Here is a 22,594-nt window from a genome sequence, read left to right on the forward strand (position 1 = left end):
ACAACATTCAAATTCAGGAAATACAGAGAATGCCACAAAGATACTCCTCGAGAAGAGCAACTCCAAGACACATAATTGTCAGATTCGCCAAAGCTGAAATGAAGGCAAAAATGTTAAGGGCAGCCAGAGAGAAAGGTCGGGTTACCCACAAAGGGAAGCCCATCAGACTAACAGCTGATCTCTCGGCATAAACTCTACAAGCCAGAAGAGAGTGGGGGCCAATATTCAACATTCTTAAAGACAAGAATTTTCAACCCAGAATTTCATAGCCAGCCAAACTAAGCTTCATAAGTGAAGGAGAAATAAAATCCTTTACAGACAAGCAAATGCTGAGAGATTTTGTCACCACCAGGCCTGCCCTACAAGAGCTCCTGAACGAAGCACTAAACATGGAAAGGAACAACCGGTACCAGCCACTGCAAAACCATGCCAAATTGTAAAGACCATCAAGGCTAGGAAGAAACTGCGTCAACTAACGAGCAAAATAACCAGCTAACATCATAATGACAGGATCAAATTCACACATAACAATATTAACCTTAAATGTAAATGGGCTAAATGCTCCAATTAAAAGACACAGACTGGCAAATTGGATAAAGAGTCAAGACCCATCAGTGTGCTATATTCAGGAAACCCATCTCACGCGCAGAGACACACATAGGCTCAGAATAAAGGGATGGAGGAAGATCTACCAAGCAAATGGAAAACAAAAAAAGGGAGGGGTTGCAATCCTAATCTCTGATAAAACAGACTTTAAACCAACAAAGATCAAAATAGACAAAGAAGGCCATTACATAATGGTAAAGGGATCAATTCAACAGGAACAGCTAACTAACCTAAATATATATGCACCCAATACAGGAGCCCCCAGATTCATAAAGCAAGTCCTTAGAGACCTACAAAGAGACTTAGACTCCCACACAATAATAATGGGAGACCATAACACCCCACTGTCAACATTAGACAGATCCACGAGACAGAAAGTTAACAAGGATATCCAGGAATTGAACTCAGCTCTGCACCAAGCAGACCTAATAGACATCTACAGAACTCTCCACCCCAAATCAACAGAATATACGTTCTTCTCAGCACCACATCGCACTTATTCCAAAATTGACCACATAGTTGGAAGTAAAGCACTCCTCAGCAAATGTAAAAGAACACAAGTTATAACAAACTGTCTCTCAGACCACAGTGCAATCAAACTAGAACTCAGGATTAAGAAACTCACTCAAAACCACTCAACTACATGGAAACTGAACAACCTGCTCCTGAATGACTACTGGCTACATAACAAAATGAAGGCAGAAATAAAGATCTTCTTTGAAACCAACGAGAACAAAGACACAACATACCAGAATCTCTGGGACACATTTAAAGCAGTGTGTTAGAGGGAAATTTATAGCACTAAATGCCCACAAGAGAAAGCAGGAAAGATCTAAAATTAACACCCTAACATCACAATTCAAAGAACTACAGAAGCAAGAGCAAACATATTCAAAAGCTAGCAGAAGGCAAGAAATAACTAAGATCAGAGCAGAACTGAAGGAAACAGAGACACAAAAAGCCCTTCAAAAAATCAAAGAATCCAGGAGCTGGTTTTTTGAAAAGATCAACAAAATTGATAGACTGCTAGCAAGACTAACAAGAAAAGAGAGAAGAATCAAATAGATGCAATAAAAAATGATAAAGGGGAGATCACCACCGATCCCACAGAAATACAAACTACCATCAGAGAATACTATAAACACCGCTACACAAATAAACTAGAAAATCTAGAAATGGATAAAGTCCTTGACACATACAACCTCACAAGACCAAACCAGGAGGAAGTTGAATATCTGAACAGACCAACAGGCTCTGAAATTGTGGCAATAATCAGTAGCTTACCAACCAAAAAAGTCCAGGACCAGACGGATTCACAGCCGAATTCTACCAGAGGTACAAGGAGGAGCTGGTACCATTCCTTCTGAAACTATTCCAATCAATAGAAAAAGAGGGAATCCTCCCTAACTCATTTTATGAGGCCAGCATCATCCTGATACCAAAGCCTGGCAGAGACACAACAAAAAAAGAGAATTTTAGACCCATGTCCCTGATGAACATCGATGCAAAAATCCTCAATAAAATACTGGCAAACCAAATCCAGCAGCACATCAAAAAGCTTATCCAACACGATCAAGTGGGCTTCATCCCTGGGATGCAAGGCTGGTTCAACATACACAAATCAATAAACGTAATCCAGCATATACACAGAACCAAAGACAAAAACCACATGATTATCTCAATAGATGCAGAAAAGGCCTTTGGCAAAATTCAACAGCCCTTCATGCTAAAAACTCTCAATAAATTAGTTATTGATGGGACGTATCTCAAAATAATAAGAGCTATGTATGACAAACCCACAGCCAATATCATACTGAATGGGCAAAAACTGGAAGCATTCCCTTTGAAAACTGGCACAAGACAGGGATGCCCTCTCTCACCACTCCTCTTCAACATAGTGTTGGAAGTTCTGGCCAGGGCAATCAGGCAGAAGGAAATAAAGGGTATTCAATTAGGAAAAGAGGAAGTCAAATTGTCCCTGTTTGCAAATGACATGATTGTATATCTAGAAAACCCCATCGTCTCAGCCCAAAATCTCCTTAAACTGATAAGTAACTCCAGCAAAGTCTCAGGATTCAAAATCAATGTACAAAAATCACAGGCATTCTTATACACCAATAACAGACAAACAGAGAGCCAAATCATGAGTGAACTCCCATTCACAGTTGCTTCAAAGGGAATAAAATACCTAGGAATCCAACTTCCAAGGGATGTGAAGGGTCTCTTCAAGGAGAACTACAAACCACTGCTCAATGAAATAAAAGAGGATACGAACAAATGGAAGAGCATTCCATGCTCATGGGTAGAAAGAATCAATATTGTGAAAATGGCCATACTGCCCAAGGTAATTTATAGATTCAATGCCATCCCCATCAAGCTACCAATGACTTTCTTCACTGAATTGAAAAAACTACTTTAAAGTTCATATGGAACCAAAAAAGAGCCCACATTGCCAAGTCAATCCTAAGCCAAAAGAACAAAGCTGGAGGCATCATGCTACCTGACTTCAAACTATACTACAAGGCTACAGTAACCAAAACAGCATGGTACTGGTACCAAAACAGAGATATAGACCAATGGAACAGAACAGAGCCCTCAGAAATAATGCCACATAGCTACAACTATCTGATCTTTGACAAACCTGACAAAAACAAGCAATGGGGAAAGGATTCCCTATATAATAAATGGTGCTGGGAAAACTGGCTAGCCATATGTAGAAAGCTGAAACTGGATCCCTTCCTTACACCTTTTACAAAAATTAATTCAAGATGCATTAAAGACTTAAATGTTAGACCTAAAACCATAAAAACCCTAGAAGAAAACCTAGGCAATACCATTCAGGACATAGGCATGGGCAAGGACTTCATGTCTAAAACACCAAAAGCAATGGCAACAAAAGCCAAAATTGACAAATGGGATCTAATTGAACTAAAGAGCTCCTTCTGCACAGCAAAAAAAACTACCATCAGAGTGAACAGGCAACCTACAGAATGGGAGAAAATTTTTGCAATCTACTCACCTGACTAAAGGGCTGATACCCAGAATTTACAAAGAACTCAAACAAATTTACAAGAAAAAAATCAAACAATCCCATCAAAAAGTAGGCAAAGGATATGAACAGACACTTCTCAAAAGAAGACATTTATGCAGCCAACAGACACATGAAAAAATGCTCATCATCACTGGCCATCAGAGAAATGCAAATCAAAACCACGGTGAGATACCATCTTACACCAGTTAGAATGGTGATCTTTAAAAAGTCAGGAAACGACAGGTGCTGGAGAGAAGGTGGAGAAATAGGAACACTTACACTGTTGGTGGGACTGTAAACTAGTTCAACCATTGTGGAAGAGAGAGTGGCGATTCCTCAGGGATCTAGAACTAGAAATACCATTTGACCCAGCCATCCCATTACTGAGTATATACTCAGAGGATTATAAATCATGTTGCTATAAAGACATGCACACGTATGTTTATTGTGGCACTATTCACAATAGCAAAGACTTGGAACCAACCCAAATGTCCAACAATGATAGGCTGGATTAAGAAAATGTGGCACATATACACCGTGGAATACTATGCAGCCATAAAAAATGATGAGTTCATGTCCTTTGTAGGGACATGGATGAAGCTGGAAACCATCATTCTCAACAAACTCTCGGAAGGACAAAAAACCAAACACTGCATGTTCTCACTCATAGGTGGCAATTGAACAATGAGAACACATGCACACAGGAAGGGGAGCATCGCAGACCAGGGCCTGCTGTGGGGTGGGGGGAGGGATAGCATTAGGAGATATACCTAATGTAAATGATGAGTTAATGGGTGCAGCACACCAACATGGCACATGTATACATATGTAACAAACCTGCACGTTGTGCACATGTACTGTAAAACTTATAGTATAATAAAAAAAATAAAAAATAAAAAAAAACAAAAAAACTGCATTAACATAGATGTTGCAATTTTTTTCAGGAATTATCTAATTGAAGGGGTGGTTAACAGAATTTGGGAAGGAACACATATTACCTGTGTAAATGGAGAATTTTAATTGTCAACAACTGAATAGAAAATTGGGCAGGTGTGCACATATATATATACACATATATGAGAGAGAGTGAGAAAACTCAATTAAAAAATACTAGACCACAGATTTATATCTCTTAATGCCAAATTGGGAAATACTTTTTTTTTTTTTTTTGAGATGGAGTCTCGCTCTGTCGCCCAGGCTGGAGTGCAGTGGCACGATCTTGGCTCACTGCAACCTCTGCCTCCCAGGTTCACGCCATTCTCCTGCCTCAGCCTCCCGAGTAGCTGGAACTACAGGCGCCCGCCACTGTGCCCAGCTAATTTTTTGTATTTTTAGTAGAGACAGGGTTTCACCGTGTTATCCAGGATGGTGTTGATCTCTTGACCAAGTGATCCACCCGCCTCGGCCTCCCAAAGTGTTGGTATTACAGGCGTGAGCCACTGTGCCCAGCCCCTGGAAAAGACATTTTTAAAAACAGAATATGTTAGGAAGAATAAAAAGGAATGAGCATAAGGCTTTCCTTCCTGGTGCCACCTAAGTGTTCACAGTAAATGAAAATCAATGAGTCTTTTACATTGGTAGCCAAAGTCCTTTGACAAAGCTTTGTCACGGTGTCAGTGCTATATGATTGTTCAATTAATAAATCTGGAAAGATGTGCAGAAACTTAACAGTTGTTACTTCCAGAGGCAGAAGCTGGCAGGCTACAGAAGAGGAAAAGACAAGTCCAGATTTCGGTGTGCATTCTTCTGTACCTCGTGAATGTCCTACAAGTGTGTTATTCCTGATGTCTTTACTGTGATTATTTTTAAATAAAAAAAACTAATACCCCCAAATGCTGGTAGAAAACAAACATTTCAATTTGCTAATGCTTCACAGGGACAAGAATTCAGGTAAGACACAGAAAAGATAGCTTATTGGTCCTTGTTGCTGTCTGGGGACTGCAGAGAAGTCTTATGGAGCGGGACTGAATCCACAGCAGGAGGTTGGAATCATCTGGATATGCCGTCATGCACAGGTCTGCAGAGGAACTTGGGCTTGGCTGGAGAACTTACACGACTACCACCCACACTTCCACACCCGCTCAGCCCAGCTGCAGCAGCTTGGCCAAGATAATGGGCGCTCCTGCTCAAACGAGATTTCCCAGCTTTGGCGGAGTTCATCACCAGCCTCGCTAGCAGCGAATTCCCACTTCTATGCAAAGGAAACTGCCAACGAGGTTCCAACCAATTTTTTTTTCCTAGAGTGAGGCCTGGCCGGAAAAGGGCAGGCCATCCTAGTGGCCTGTGAATGACCTTGTGAGGGTCACCAGGCCCCCTCGGCTGCAGGGCTCCAGAGCCCTCCCCTGGCCGACTACATCATGCACTGGCCCTAGCCTGGGGTGATGAGGCCAAGGCATCACCAGCTTTGACCCTGGTGCCTCTGGCCTGGTCAACTGTCCCCTGTGCACTCAGCAACGCACATGCTAATTTAATCCAATCTGTCAGCCCAGGCACCTGGAGCTGAAATGGCCTGCCCGCTTTTGCCCCACCCCAGCCCCTTTTCAACATTAACCTTGAGAGTCCGTGGTGCGTTCTTTGTGAGTGGGCCAGCTCCAGGTGCTTCACCCACGTCGCGTACTTCATCAAAACCACTGTCAGAGGTAGGGCCTGTTAGGATCACTGTCTCACAGAGGAGGAAACTGAAGCAGAGACAGGGTAGGTACCCCAACTGAGGACACACAGAGAATAAGCTAGGATGGAACCTGCTGGCAGGCCCGGACTCCTCTGCTCAGTGACAGCCACGCAGAGAAGCCGGGGCACCTTAAGCTGCCATCCCTGTGCCACTTACCCACCTGCTTGTGGCCCAGGCCAAAAACATCCCCATAAATAACCATCCACAGCTGCCCTCAGCCTCCTCTAGAAGGCAGGTGCCCCAGAAGCTTCCTCACAAGCTCTTTGACATTTCAGCGATATGCGGGTGGCTGAGGAGCCCTGAAACCAGGTGAAGGTCTGGGAAGGTGAGACGGGGGATTTAGCTCAGGCAGTGCCCTCCGGCAGGGGCAGGCACTGCAATGGGCACCTGCTTGGGAGGAACACCTGACGTGGCTTTCCCGATGCTCGATGCTCGATGCTCGGGGCCTCACACTCATCCTTGCTGGACATAGAGAACTAACTGAGCTTCGAGGGGTCCTTCCCTCAGCCCTGCCGGGTCCTCGTGCCACCAAACACTTAAGAATGTGGACGTGACAAAGTTAAAGAGGTGAGTGCCTGTGCACACCAGTGACATGGGACTTACAGCTGGGGATGGGTCAGGGCAGCCCCAGCAGAGCAGCTGCCATATGGGGCACCCCCTGCAGTGACAGTATCAGATGTGTCTCCACCTTCCCAGGGTAGACTGTGGGGTAAAGCTGGGCTCCTCTGAGACCCACTGCAGCTCTGGGGCAGAAAGGGGTCTGGATATATCGTCATCACAGGCTGAGAGGAGCAATGTGGGTGAAGTGGCAGTCAAGGTCCCAGGCGGGGCTGACATGGACTCCGGAGCAGAGTCCAAGGGGAGCTTGGGAAGTGAGCACAGAAAGGCCTGAGGGTCTGTTGGGGTGGAGGGTAAAAAGAAATCTGGAAACCTCTAGAGCAGATTCCAGCCCAGCACAGACTGAAGGCCACACAAGCCCAGGGCACAGCCAGGCAGCCCAGTGCTGGGGCACAAGTCACCTGCATCTGCACACTGCTATACAACCTCAGAAACCTCAATTAAAACAGACCTCAACTTCAAGAGCAAAAATTTCCATAGCTGCTCTGGGCCCAGTGAGATGGCATGTGAACATGTGGCCTGGGGCCAAGGAGGATAGCTGTGAACACCTGTGCCGGGACCAAGGCGGATGGCTGTGGACACCTGGGCTAGGCCCAAGAGGACAGCTTGGAATAACTGGGATGGGCCCAGAACATAGGGCTACGAACACCTGGGCTGACCCCAATGTGGAAAGCTATAAATACCTGATGTGGGCTCAGGAGAACAGCCTTGTTCCTTTTGGCTGAGCCCTGTGAGGCAGCTATGGGCATCTGCACTTGGCCTAATTAAGACAACGGTGAACATCTGGGCCATCCCCATTGAGGACACCTGTCAACACCTGGCCTGGGACCATGTGAATTGCTGGGAACACCTGGATTAAGTCCAGTGAGGAAAACTATGAACACCTGGGCTATGCCCACTGAGGACAGCTGTGGACACATGGGCTGGCCCCAGTGAGGATGCCTTTAAATACCTGAGATGACCTCTATGAAGGTGGCTGGCCCCAATAAGCACGAGTGTGAACAAACTGGCTGGCCTCGATGAGGACGGCTATGGACATCTGGGATGGCTGTCGCGTGGATGGTAAGAGAACACCTTGGCTGCTTTGATGAGGGCCACTGTGAACACCGGCGCAGGCCTGGATGAAGCCAGCTTTGAAGCCCCGAGCCGGGCACAATGAAGACAGGTATGAACAGGTCGTCTGGGGCCAATGAAAATGGCTCTCAAACCCTGGGCTTGATGCCGTTAAGGAGGATGGCGAACACCTGGGCTTGCTTTGCTTTTGATTGCTATGAAAAACTTAGCTCATGCAAATGAGGACCTACAGTTGTGAGCCACTGTGCCCCGCCCTACTTTGTATTATTAAAACACATGCCAAACCGGGCGTCGTGGCTCTTGCCTGTGATCTCAGCACTTTGGGTGGTGGAGACGAGTGGATTGAGGTCTGAAGTTCAAGGCCAGCGTGGCCAAGATGCTGAAACCCCACCTCTACTTCAAATACAAATACTACCCGGGTGCAGTGGCAAGCGCATGTAATCCCAGCTACTCAGGAGGCTGAGGCAGGAGAATCGCTTGAACTCGGGCGGCAGAGGTTGCATTGAGCCAAGACTGTGCCACTGCACTCCAGCCTGGGCAGCAGAGAGACTGTCTCAAAAAAACAAAACAAAACAAAAAACAAACAGAAAAACATGCCAATAGGATTAAAAAAAAAAAAAGAAAGACAAGTACTGAGCTTTAAAATGAGTTGAAATCTCCTTTCTGCCACTTCCTATATATAAAAAAACTATCCTGATCTCTTTGAGTCTCACATTCTCTATCTAGAGAAACACTTGACCGAATGTTTAACACAGGTTAAAGTACTAGAGGTTATTTTAATTGGTCCTATGATTCCTTAAAATTCTGTAATTCTATGTGCTTTTGATTCTGTCTATAAGAAAACCGGGAATACATAGTCAGCAGATTTTGAAAAAATAATATAACAAAAGAAAGACCAAGAAAAGCAGAGAAGAAAGTTTTACAACATCAAGACAGGATTATAGAAATGTCATGGAAAAAGGAAAAAGTCTAAAAAAAAGTATTATGGAAGTAAGCAGAAATACTATCCTAAAGGGAAAACCAAACTGGGAAGTCAAATAATTTCTGAGACTTGTCTAATTTTGCTTTTGTAAAATTATAATCCTATGGCCAAACCTTTACTTTGCCCTAAAGCCTTTGATGGTAAAATAAGATATTGGCTACCACTGAAACTGTCAAATTTATGAGGAGAAACTCTTGGACTAACAACATTTCTAACAATAACCTTAAATAAGAGTTAACATATAACTAGATTTGACTGTCTAAATTAATCTGATTCAGACGTATACCTTGATCCAAGTGCTGCACAGATTTCTATCAATCTATGCTGAGGAGCAAGATAAGGGATCTGGAAGCCAAACAGGCTGATGGTTTAACTGTGGGTCAGCTACTTTGTTAACTACGGGATCATGAGCCAATTAATCAACCTCTAAACCACAGTTGCCTATGTAATAAACAGTAGGTTATAAGAACACAGATGTTGCGATGGCTTTATGGGATGATAAATGCATAGCACACAATAGGGGTTTAGCCCAGAATATAACACTCAACAGACATAAATCTCTTCCATCTATATTTCCTTAGTGAACATAATTTTTTAAATCTATAAAATCCTACCTGACTGCATATTCATCAGAACTCCCAGAATCTATTAAAGAAAAAGGTATACTGTATTATAAATCAATAATAATTGTATAGAATATTAAAAGCATAAGAAGGCACAGTGATACATGCCTGTATTCCCAACTACTTGGGAGGCTGAGGCAGGAGGATCACTTGAGGAACCCAGAAGTTTGAGGCCAGCTTGGGAAACAGCAAGACTCTACCTTCGTAAAAAATTATGCACACTTGTGTGCAGACTTCAGACCATGTTTTTTCTTTTCTTTTTTTTTTTTTTAAAGCATAGGACTGATGCTTTGTTATAAAGCATTCCTTTGGGAGCATAACCGGGACCTTATTAGAATTAATATTAATTATACCTATTAGTAGATAAGTAATGCAGTAAGAACTCTTACTTCCCTTACTTTGTATTTATTAAATGCAAAGAAGAATAAATTTATAAAATTTGATATCTACAAGTGAACCGCAGTATACAAGTTATCCTAGCCAAACCCTATGAGATTGACTAAAAATGGTATTGTTAGCAGAACAGGTGTGATGAATGAACAGTGTCAAAGAGCATGATTTCAGGACCAAAACATGACGGGCAGTTCAAACAGAGTATACAGTAGTACCCCTTGTCCACTGTATGTGTGGAAAAGACACATTTGACCTGTTTTTCTCTGCTGTCACATCACAGCAACAATCATCAACAAAGAAGTCTCCTGTGACAAAACGTGTGGAGGGTTTTTCTCCACCAACAAGTAAGCAATCATTTCTGCAGATGACACAAACTGGGCATCCTCTAAGTCAATTCTCACACTCTGTCTGCAGACAGCATCAGATTGCACAGGTAAAGGGCTCAGTCCCATGAAACTGCCTCCCTACATCAGTCGTAGGTCTGAAACTCCAGAACTTCTGGCCAACTGTCTTCAAATTGGGGTTCCCAGGACTCCCTCTTTGGGTTACATTGAATTGCTAGAGTGGCTCAAAGTACTCAGGGAAACACATTTACCAGTTTTCTATGAATGACATTACAAAAGATACAGATGAAGAGATGCATAGTGCAAAGTATGGGGGAGGTGGCACGGAGATTCCATGCCCTCCCAGGACACACCACCCTGTAGGAGCCTCCATGCATTCAGCCATCTGGAAGTTCTCCAAGCCCAGTCACTTTGGGTCTTGATGAAAGCTTCATTATATTGGCATCACTGATTAATCACTGGCCTTTGGTGACTGACAACCTTCAGCTCTTCTCTCCTCTCCAGAGTCTCCTGAATGAGACAGAAGATCTCAACACTCTAATCAATCATGTCTTCAGGATGGTGACCAGTTCCCATCCTGAAGCTACCTAGGGGCTTCCAGCCATCGATCATTAGCATACAAAAAAAATCACTTTGGAAATCCTAAGGATTTTAAGAATTGTACCCAAGAAATGAGTTAAGATTCAGAGATTTTACATCTGCAGTTTTGATTTCTGTGGTTACAGTTACTAATAGTCAACTGTATTCCAAAAATATACACGGAAAACTCCAGAAATAAAGAGGTCATAAGTTTTAGTGTGCCATTCCGAGAAGCACAGTGAAACCGTCAGCACCCTCTATCCAGCCCAGGATGTGAATCGTCCTGCAGCGCACCCACACTGCACATGCTGTCCACCCGTTAGTCATCAACACGGTCTCCTCCTGTACCCCGCCGCCAACATCAAAGCCTGACGATCTAGGATCACGTCATTCACCTCAGTTCATCTCATTACACGGGCATTGTATCACTTCACATCATCACAAGAAAAAGGGTGAGAACCAGCCGGGTGCAGTGGCTCACACCTGTCATCCCAGCACTTTGGGAGGCCGAGGCGGGCAGATCACGAGGTCAGGAGATCAAGACCATCCTGGCTAACACGGTGAAACCCCATCTCTACTAAAGAAATCAAAAAAAAAAAAATTAGCCGGGCTTTGTGGCGGGCGCCTGTAGTCCCAGCTACTCCGGAGGCTGAGGCAGCAGAATGGTGTGAACCCAGGAGGCAGAGCTTGCAGCGAGCTGAGATCACAGCATTGCACTCCAGCCTGGGCGACAGAGCGAGACTCCGTCCCCCCTACCCCAAAAAAAAGGGTGAGAACCGTGCAATATATTTCAAGAGACCACATTCAAGTAACTTTTATTACAGTATAATTTTTTATTTTATTGTTCATTTCTTACTGTGCCTAATTTATACATTAAATATTATCATGGTTATGTATGTGTCGGAAAAACCAGTGGGTGATTCAGTACTATTTGTGGTCTCAGGCATTCACTGGGGGTGTCTTAGAATGTTATCTCCCATAGTTAACGGGGAGCTACTGCACTTATTTTGTTGTAACACAACACAGCCTCTCTAGCTCTTCAGTTAAAACTTTCCAGTTTAGAATAAAACACCCTATCACCAGAAGCCAGCAGAACATAGGAATCAGACCAGCAACAGGGATCCTTGCAAAAACTTTCCAGCTGCCAGTGGAGAAGAGCTCAAGAGAGCTCAATGTGTTACTCTGGATACTACTCTTCTGGGGAAGGTGCTGGGTGGTTTCCTTAGTTGTAGCTATATACTCTGCCCTACGTATAACAAGGCCCAAATTCACCTGCCATTTTACCTCCCACAGAAAGAACCACTGGAAAGATCACTCCTTTAAGAGCTTATCCACTCGGAACCACACCTCACATTCAGAGAGAAGCTTAAGAAACACTGGCGAGGTGTGCCAGGCTGCCAGACAGTACTATATGATGTGAAAAATATACAGAAAGAAAACTATCAATGCCCTCTTGCTGCCAGAATGTTCCAATGCTTGCCCCTTTCCCTAGTAGGAGAAAAAAATTCTTTTCCACCTCACACAAAGCAAAACTGCCATCCCTCATGACACAGAATCTAGTTGCAGGTGAGTCATGTCATCATAACACAGACTGTTTTCAAACTCATCCCTCAAAGGAAGAGGATCAGTGAGAAACGTATGTATTTACCTATAACATTCACTGCCTGGTCTTATTTCCAACCCAAGGTAAGTATGAAAGACTTTGTGATTCCAGTTTTTTAAAGTACAACCTCTTGAGCTTCTCCCCTTCCATTGCTAGGGAGTCTATCTGGACCCACCTCACTGGAGCAAGATGCTCCAGTTTGTGCTGTGTGGTATTGCATGGTGTCATTTTCCTCAACCCTTTCCATTATGTGGCAAAGGCCTATACAAATCATGTTTCCTAAGTATGTAAAGCATATGTCATCAGACCTTATAATGACAAAGAAGCTAAAGAAAAACAAAAGGACAAAGAACATCTTAAATGACTACATTCAATTACCATGGAACTTTACTTTTTTAACTATTCAAAAAGATATCCACTGTATTATTTCAACTATATGACTCTCCTGAAAAAAGTAAAACTATGAAGACAGATAAAAGATCAGTGGTTTCCAGCAGCTGCTAGGGAGAAAGGGAGAGATGAACAGGCATAGAATAGAGCATTTTTAGGGCAGTGAAACTGTTCTATCTATAATAAATAGATACATGTCATTATACATTTGTCCAAATTCACAGAATGTACAGTATTAAGAATGGAGCCTGATGTCAACTATGAACTTTGAGTGATTATAATGTGTCAATGTAGGATCATCAGTTGTAACAAATGTACCACTCTGGTGGAAAATACTAATCATGGGGGAGGCCATGCATGTGTGGGAGGCATGGAACAGAGAAGAAATCTCTGTACCTTCCTCCGATTTTGCTGTGAACCTAAAACTGCTATAAGAAATAGAGTTATTGATTTAAAAAACATATTCACTGTCTATGCATCCCAGGATTTCCAGAACAAAAATAAAAAATAAAAGATATTCACTGAATCTGTTATTATGATATATTTAAGCAGGACACAGTGGTAACCCTAAAAATTGGAGATCATTAAAGACCAAAGTAACAGCATGTGGGCATGATTTCTCAAATCGCAGTATAGAAAATACATAAAACAAATAAATTCAATTGCAAGCTTAGGCAAGAAAATATTGATAAAATGATTGAATATCTTATTTCATAACTCTAAACAGGGATTTAGCACGACATGAAAACTAGATTCACATAATCAAAATAAAAGACCATTTTTATTCTAATTTTAACTCAGAAATTATTATGCTTATTCAATTTAACACTTTCACTGAAAGGTTAAAGAGATAAGAAGGACAGATTATAATTGCTTAATATTGCTATGGTAACTTCCATTCAAATACTTGTGAGTCACCAGAAATCAAAAAAGTAGCCAGCATTGCAACACAGGATGGATCATGCAACAGAAACTAGTACCAGGTTACCTTATCTTATAATATTATTTGCTGTTAAAATGAAATTTTAAAACAGCACCAAAAGTTAAGTTGGGGCTAAAACTGTTGTGCAGGAAAGATTTCATATAGCAAGCGAGAGACTGCCGTCCTTAGAAAGACCCGCATGCAAGCCTGGCCCTTGGCTGTTGTTTAGGAAATTGGAATTGGGAGGGTTCCCACCATGCCCTAAGACTGGTCACTGTGTCTAAAGTGTTTATAGAAACAATGCGGTTACTTCTGAGCAGCTGCTTTCCTTCTGAGAGTCGGAATGTGGGTACACGTGAGGGAGTAACCTCCATAAAAATCACTTGGGTACAGAGTCTCTAATGAGATTCTGGGACTGGTAGACATCACTGCACATGGGTTGTCAAAATGTGAGGCTGGGAGAATTAAGCAGATCCTGGGAACTCCACAGGAGAGAACTTCTGGAAGCTTGTGCCTGGTTTCCTCCAGACTTCACCACCACATGCACCTTTTCCCTCTCATTTTGCTTGTACCCTTTCATTGTAATCAATTAAAGATCTGAATATGATTATTTGCTGAATCCTGTGAGTCCTTCTAGTGAATCACCAAACCTGGGGGTGGTCTTGGGAACCCTTGTCACAAATGCATTATATAAGGTTTTTATTAAGTTGACATGATCTATAATCAGATGGTTATTTCACAGAATAACTTTCCTTAATCTGTTTTTCTTTTCTTTCCTTGATATTTGACTTGGAGGTTCTTGTATTTCTATATTCAACTGATTAAAGCCATAAAAGAAATAAGTGAAGCAATTGTTAGAAAATAATGGGAAATAAGCAGCAATCCTAGTTTTACCAGAATAAAAAATAGGGAATCTTGATGATTGACAATATGTTCTACAATATGAATGTTTCTAGAAAAAAAAATGAAAAGGTGGTCAATTTTCTGCAACTCAACTGGGCTTAATTCCTTTTTATAATAATTGTGCAGGCCAGGTGTGGTGGCTCACATCTGTAAAATCCTAGCATTTTGGGAGGCTGAAGCAGGAGGATCACTTGAGCCCAGAAGTTCCAGACTTCCAGACCAGCCTGGGCAATATAGTGAGGAAAAAAAAATCCTTAAAAGGAAAATTAGCCAAGCGTGGTGGGGCATGCCTGTAGTCCCAGCTACTTGGGAGGCTGAGGTGAAAGAATCATTTAAGACCAGAAAGCAGAAGTTGCAGGGAGCCAAGATAGATCCCACCACTGCACTCCAGTACTGGCAACAGAGGGAGACCTGTCTCAAAAAATAATAATAATAAAAATGAATAAATAAATAAATAAATGATTGTGTATCCAGCCAGATGTAACTACACATAGCTACAATCCTAGCTACTCAGGAGGATGAGGTAGGAGGACTGCTTGAGCCCAGAAGTTCCAGGCTACAGTGAGCTATGACTGTACCACTGAATAGACACCATATTCTAGCCTGGGCAACATAGAGAGAGCCCATCTCTTATAATAATGATAATAAATTAATTGTGCATCATTCAAGTAACTTGTATAACTGGAAAAAAACATAACCATTGAATATAGTATAATAGTATAATAGTATAACTACTGATCATAGAGTTCCTTTTACTTGCTCCTAATCTTTTCATTTCTTATAAAACTAAAATATGGTTGACCCATTAAAGGCAGTTCATCACAGAACAAGTCAAAAAGCCAAAAGAATTGCATCCAAACTGTAGGATGTGTTATCCACTACTCCCTGCAAACAGTGGATTTGGTCATTAAGAATCAGCGGGACTTTTAACTTTGTGTGCATGTGTGTGTGTGCGCACCCAAACGCACATGTGTGTATGTGCACATGTGTGTGTAAACTATGACAGATAAAACCATTTTGCTTATGTAAGAATATGTAACATAACTTGTGCTTCTCACAAAGGAATTGCTTTTCTGTCTTCTGCACTCAGTAGGTATCTTCAAAAAATAATCTCCTATTCGTACGGGTGCACACTGGTTCACTTTTACAGTTCTTACTGCCATTTATTTATTCTGTGAGAAAGGGATTGTTGAGTTCCCGGTTCTAAAGATACTTTCTTAGTGACACAAATTAACAGGTAATACAGTTCACCCTTGAACAGCAAGGGTTTGAACTGCAGGAGTTCATTTATATGCAGATTTTCTTCTGCCTCTGCAACCCAGAGACAGCAAGACCAATCTCTGTTCCTTCTCAGCCTAATCAACCTGAAGATGATAAAGATGAAGACCTTTGTGAGGATCCATTTACGCTTTATGAAAAGTCAATATATTTTTCCTGCAGATTTTCTTTCTAACAGCTTCACTTGTCTAGCTTACTTTATTGTAAGAACACAGTATATAATAATGCAGCACAAATAAAATAGGTGTTAATCGACCGTTTATGTTATCAGGAAGGCTTCCAGTCAATAGTGGGCGATTAGTAGCTAAATTGGGAAAATCAAAAGTTATACTTAGATTTTCAGCTGCACTGGAATCAGAGCCCCTAACCCCCACATTATTCATGGGTCAACTGTAATTATGTATTTACTAAATATAAACAATTTATTATAAAAATAAACAACTTATTACAAAAATGAACTAGAAGAGCCATATGTATAACAAGTCCAATTTGTTACAATGTGACTATAGAGAAAACATAAATATTATATAGGATTTTCAGGATCATAATTAAGTAAATGATTTTTTTCAGATAATACTGTTTGAGATTATAAATTAGCTACAATTACCTTCTTAAATAACTCTTAATTCCAAACTAAAGAAGTTAAATATAAGCAACTAATTTACATGTATGTATATATGTATATATCATGCAATTTACACATCTTTTTAAACTTTTCTTTTCCTTCAAAACTACCTTAATCTTACATCTTCATTTTTTTAAACCAAGAGTAGGACCACCACGAGAAATCAGAAATTCACCATCAGAAGTCTTACCTGGATTGTAAGTTTTAAGAATCTTCTTTTTAAGTTCCAAAATTTGGTGTCGAATTCTGTATATAAAAAAGTAATAAATAAAATTGCTATTTTAATACCGAAATAAAAGTTACCACATTAAATTCTTAATGTTTGCTAAATGTATAATCAAACTGATTCTTTTTTCCTCGCTGGCTAAAACAAAATACATCTTCGCACATCAACGTACTTCTATATCTATTGTCACCTTTGATGGTCACATATTATTGCATCCTATGGATGCAACTGAAATTTACTTATAAGATCCATTCTATGGGTTCTTTTTAAAATAAGTGCTGTGAAAAACAAAGTGCATGTATCTCTATTTCCCAAGGGTATTTTAGTATAATGGAATTGAAGGGTAACGGGCATACGCATTTTTAAAATATAGGACTTACCACCAAATTATCTATTTAAAAAGTAATCAGCAACTTAAACTTCAGGCAGCAGTATAAAAAACATCCTCACACATTGTGGATAGAAAACAGTTTCATTCCTCTTTTAATTTAAATTCTTATACCAGAAACGCAAAGGCTTTTTTTCCTATTTACATAAGAAACTTGTAGATCTGCAAAAAAGTACTTTGCCCCCTTTTAGAGTTTTTGATTATTTGATTTGAAAGAATTCCCTGTAAAATGAAGATGCACTTTTCAGGCCGGGCGCGGTGGCTCACACCTGTAATCCCAGCACGTTTGGATCGCGGCTCACTGCAAGCTCCCCCTCCCGGGTTCACAGCATTCTCCTGCCTCAGCCTCCGGAGTAGCTGGGACTATGGGCGCCCACCACCACGCCCGGCTATTTTTTTTTTTTGTATTTTTAGTACAGACAGGGTTTCACCGTGTTTGCCAGGATGGTCTCAATCTCCTGACCTCGTGATCCGCCCACCTCAGCCTCCCAAAGTGCTGGGATTACAGGCCTGAGCCACCGCGCCCAGCCCTAAAATTTTTACAAATGTCATTACAATAGTAAAAGACAGTAGGTGTCACGCAAAAATGTTAAAACCTTGATTTTTTCATTCGGCTTATGTAAAATTGATAATCACAGAAAGAGCTCACATTTTGAGAAAAATGTGTCTTCCCATTCAGGAACACGGAACCCACCTCCCGCTTCCAAGTTTCCTTCTAAGAACCTTCAGTAAAGAACCGATCTACACAGGCGGATACGGATGTAAAACGGACAGTTTTAGGTGAGAGCTTTTCGCTACTGAAAATGACTCACGGTTTTTTTTTTTTCTTTTCTTTTTTTGGAGACGGAGTCTCACTCTGTCGCCAAGGCTGGAGTGCAATGGCGCGATCTCGGCTCACTGCAAACTGCGCCTCCCGGGTTCACGCCATGCTCCTGCCTCAGCCTCCCGAGTAGCTGGGACTACAGGAGCCCGCCACCACGCTCGGCTAATTTTTTTATTTTTATTTTTATTTTTTTTTAATTTTTAGTAGAGACGGGGTTTCACCGTGTTAGCCAGGATGGTCTCGATCTCTTGACCTCGTGATCCGCCCGCCTCGGCCTCCCAAAGTGCTGGGATTACAGGCGTGAGCCACCGCGCCCGGCCGACTCACGGTATTTTTTGATAGAGGAATGAGTTCTCTCATTAGGCACCTCCTATAATGTATATAACATCATGTTTTAAACGTGTAGGTTAAAAATAACACTGTGTATGCTTAGCTTTGTGAGTTAAATCACTCACATTCTCCACCAAGCGCTCCAGCTGGGGAATTATGAGCGATGAAGAGCCGCTGAGGCTCCGTTTGGCACCACCCCTCTGAGGGTGCCCTCCGAGGCCCCATCCCAGGGGCTGCGCGGAAGCCGGGCCTAGGGACCCCCTCCCACCCTGGGCTGAGCCCCCACCCCACTGCCTGTGCTGCCTGTCCCCAGCTTCCAGGTCTCTGCTCCTGCACGCCAGGCAGCGCTCCACCTCCGCGGCTTCGCCCTTGACAGCGCCCTGTGGATCTTCCGATTCGGTACCCCGAACCCCTGTAGACGTGGCCTAGGGAGCCCCGGACCGCCGGCCCCTGCGGCTCCCAAAGCCGAAGAACTTCTTCAAGGTGGTGAGTTCTTCTCAGACCCCCAACCACTGGCTCCTGAGCCGCGGCAGCTCCGTGTCACCTTTTCACTCCCCCTCGCCCCACACCCAGCCCCAAATCCCCAATCCAACTCCAAATCCCCAATCCAACTCCAAATCCCCTATCCATCCGCCAATCCGCGATCCAACCCCCAATCCGCGATCCAACCCCCAATCCGCGATCCAACCGCCAATCCGCGATCCAACCGCCAATCCGCGATCCAACCCCCAATCCGCGATCCAACCGCCAATCCGCGATCCAACCCCCAATCCGCGATCCAAACCCCAATCCGCGATCCAACCCCCAATCCGCGATCCAACCGCCAATCCGCGATCCAACCCCCAATCCGCGATCCAACCCCCAATCCGCGATCCAACCCCCAATCCGCGATCCAAACCCCAATCCGCGATCCAACCCCCAATCCGCGATCCAAACCCCCAATCCGCGATCCAACCCCCAGTCCGCGATCCAACCCCCAACCCGCGATCCAACCCCCAATCCGCGATCCAACTCAAAATCCCCGATCCAAATCCCAATCCGCGATCCAACCCCCAATCCGCGATCCTACCGCCAATCCGCGATCCAACCCCCAATCCGCGATCCAACTCAAAATCCCCGATCCAAATCCCAATCCGCGATACCAAGTCTGCGATCTAGCCCAGAATCCGCGATCCCGCCTGGTCCACCCTTCAGCAGCGACACTGGCGGCCTCCGACCTCTCAGACCTAGTGAGCCTCGCAAAGCCGTTAGGCGCGCGCCTGCACCGCGGGGGCCGCCCGGCTCCCGGAAGCCGCAGGTGCAGGCGCCGCTGGGCTCGCGGGTTCTCCTGGGCTGGCCCGGGCTGCCCCAGGACCACGGACGGAAAATCGCAGGCGCGCGGCCCACCCCGCCTTAAGGGGAGGGCCCGTCTGGCCGTGTAGCCCGCCCCGCTCCTCCTTCCGAAGAGAGATCTGGTGCTGGCATGGGCACCCCGCGGCCACCGGAGTGGCTTCCCGGATGAGCCTGGCTTCAGCGCTGACGCTCTGGCCCTGGGGGCTGCCTGGCTGGTGTCAGGTAGCGGAAGACGCCTGGAGAGTCACTCGCTCCTTCCCCCACCCGCCCCCACCGCTGCTCGTGCCAGGACGCGCAGTTTGCAGTTGCAGCTCTGGCACTGGCGCGGGATGGCGGAGCTTCCCTTGGATGGCGTCAGGGTCACCGAGTGCACAGCCTACCTGGTCTGAGGGTCTGCTCCTCCTGGACACCTCTCCGGATCCTGATCCCTGGCGCTGGGCAATCCACAGGATGAGACTCATCGGCTGCTGGCGAAGCCGACCGCCTGACTTTGCTGCCTGGGCGGCTGGCCCCGGGATCCGCGCTGCTGGGGACGCGGGCCTGGTCTGCGGTGTCCAGCCACTTGCTGCGGACGCGCCACGTCTAGGCTGGTGGCTGCAGCCGCAGCTCCGCGCCTGCGGGGGCTAGCGGGCCTGGTACCTGATGTCCTCAGGGTCAAGTGCATCGCTCACCCACCTGAGGGTCTGCTCTGCCTTGACCTCCTCCAAGAGCGCAGGGGCCACCGGGGAGGCAATTTAGGAATGCCTAAATGGAAGGAACTGTCCTTTCTCTGTCTTTAAGAAATAAGCGGCTTTTGTTTTTGTTGTTTTTGTGATACCCAGCTACAGCAGAAAGCAAAGGGGATGCAGAGGTGAAGGTCCACAGCCAGTTGTTCCTCTACTGATTCCCTCCAGGCATAAATGTTCAATCTAACGGCTTTGGTTGGCACTTTCACCTCAGCACTTACCTATGCCTACAGATTTGTTCAATCACAGCTCTTGGATTTTGAATTATTTAATACCCAATTATTTCATAATTTAATACCCAAACTATTTTAATAGTTTACCATCTCTGCAACCCTGAATTAATTTTTTCTTTGTTTATAAAACAATCACTATAGTAAGATAAAAATCACAAAACACTTCCACATTTCATTGGGCTAAAAAAGCATTAAAACATTATACGTAAAAGATAAAAAATATAGTTTCATCATAAAAATTATGGCTTTGCAAAATTTTTTTACCTTTAGCTACATTCTTACGATTCTTTAACTTTTCACTGTTATTTTATACATTTTTAAAACAATGCATACCAGTGTTTAAAAAACAAATGCAGCGTTTCATCTAGGACTGAACATATAACGCTGGTCAGCTCTTTCAGCATCGTGCAGGTGGGGGCCTCAGGCTGCTTTCTGTTTACATGTATCAAATGACATGACCATCTTAACTGCACAGATACCATCTTCTCGGCTTCTTTCTTCTCCCCAAAAACTATTTAATGTTGCTTTAATGGCAACATCAACTTAACTAGTTTTGTAATTTCTGTATTTAATTGTCACATAACATTATATCAGTTCTTTTTTTTTTTTAAAAAAAAAAAGGAAAACATACAATCTTAGTTGCTAGGCCAGTTCTTCTGAATCAATTTGAAATCACCTTTTTTCTCTTTCATAATAACTACTTATTTTAATCAACAAGTCAACTATTATTAGATATTAACTTATTTTTTCTAGTTAAAATTTTGCTATCTTTCAAATAATTCCACCTCTTACACACACATTTAATGTACATAACTGTAACATATACATATATAAGCACAGGTTAAGCCAGATCTAACATGAATTTAGATATGCCAAGAAAGCCACATGACCATTATTTACATAAGTATGACCAGTGTTCACATTTATCAAGGCCAATGAATATTAAGGTGATTGCTTCGATAAGAAATTAGGTGAAGAATTATTTGTTGAATATTGTCAAACACTGTTTTTAACCTGTTAAAGTTATTTAAGCCTGACCCAAATAATTTTTAAACTTTTTATTCTATCATGCCTATAGACAGCTTCATATATTAACCATTTCTGCTTTCATGGTCCTTTGAGAATGGTATCTTAGTATGTAAGTGCAATAAATAAACAACTTTTAAAGGAATAAAGAAAATGGATATAAATTAGTCTGGAAAATCTAGTCTGTAGCTGGGCAGCCAGGTGCCCAGCTAAACCTCAAGGGATGGTTCTGTTAAAATGAAGAAAAGAAGAATAGTGTGTAACAGAAGCCTGCTCTGTGGCCCCAGGTTACAGCTGTGGACACCCAATCTGCCTTGTGCCTCCTTCTTCTCACACAGGACACACTCATCCCAGCTCCAAGCAAGAAAGACCAAAGTCCCTTGCCAGGCGCGGTGGCTCACGCCTGTAATCCCAGCACTTTGGGAGGCCGAGGCGGGTGGATCACGAGGTCAGGAGATCGAAACCATCCTGGCTAACACGGTGAAACCCTGTCTCTACTAAAAATACAAAAAATTAGCCAGGCATGGTGGTGGGTGCCTGTAGTCCCAGCTACTCTGGAGGCTGAGGCAGGAAAATGGCGTGAACCCGGGAGGCGCAGTTTGCAGTGAGCCGAGATCGCGCCACTGCACTCCAGCCTGGGGAACAGAGCAAGACTCTCTCTCAAAAAAAAAAAAAAAAAAAAAAGAAAGACCAAAGGCCCCTTCCGTTACTGTATCCAACCCACAGTGCAGGTCCTGTGGGCCATGTGCTGTGCATCCCACCTGCATTCCACCTGGTTCACAAGTGGCTCCTTGATGTCCAGTGACCTATGAAAAATCATTTGTTAGGCCGGACGTGGTGGTTCACGCCTGTAATCTAGCACTTTGGGA

The 22,594-nt window shown here is 43.5% G+C and overlaps 1 protein-coding gene across 19 annotated transcripts in view; it reads right to left on the reverse strand.

Annotated features, from left to right (window-relative positions):
- LOC115933189 (protein FAM153B) overlaps positions 1 to 20,204 on the reverse strand; it is a 59,792-nt gene extending 39,588 nt beyond the window's left edge. For 9 of the 19 annotated variants that reach the window (XM_063707039.1, XM_063707032.1, XM_063707035.1 and 6 more), the window contains exons 1-2: positions 17,906 to 18,667; positions 16,833 to 16,888 (exon numbers count right to left, since the gene is read on the reverse strand). In XM_063707039.1, coding sequence (XP_063563109.1) covers positions 16,833 to 16,888; positions 17,906 to 17,931 — 82 coding nt within the window. In that variant the 5' untranslated portion in view covers positions 17,932 to 18,667. Of the gene's footprint in view, positions 1 to 16,832; positions 16,889 to 17,905; positions 18,668 to 18,695; positions 18,946 to 19,551; positions 19,646 to 20,121 lie in introns of those variants that run through there. The other 10 variants (XM_063707049.1, XM_063707043.1, XM_063707047.1 and 7 more) reach the window with 8 other exon arrangements.
- Positions 20,205 to 22,594: the final 2,390 nt, after the last annotated feature.

The sequence above is a fragment of the Gorilla gorilla genome, chromosome 4 (genome assembly GCF_029281585.2).
Source record: "Gorilla gorilla gorilla isolate KB3781 chromosome 4, NHGRI_mGorGor1-v2.1_pri, whole genome shotgun sequence".
Taxonomy (NCBI): domain Eukaryota; kingdom Metazoa; phylum Chordata; class Mammalia; order Primates; family Hominidae; genus Gorilla; species Gorilla gorilla.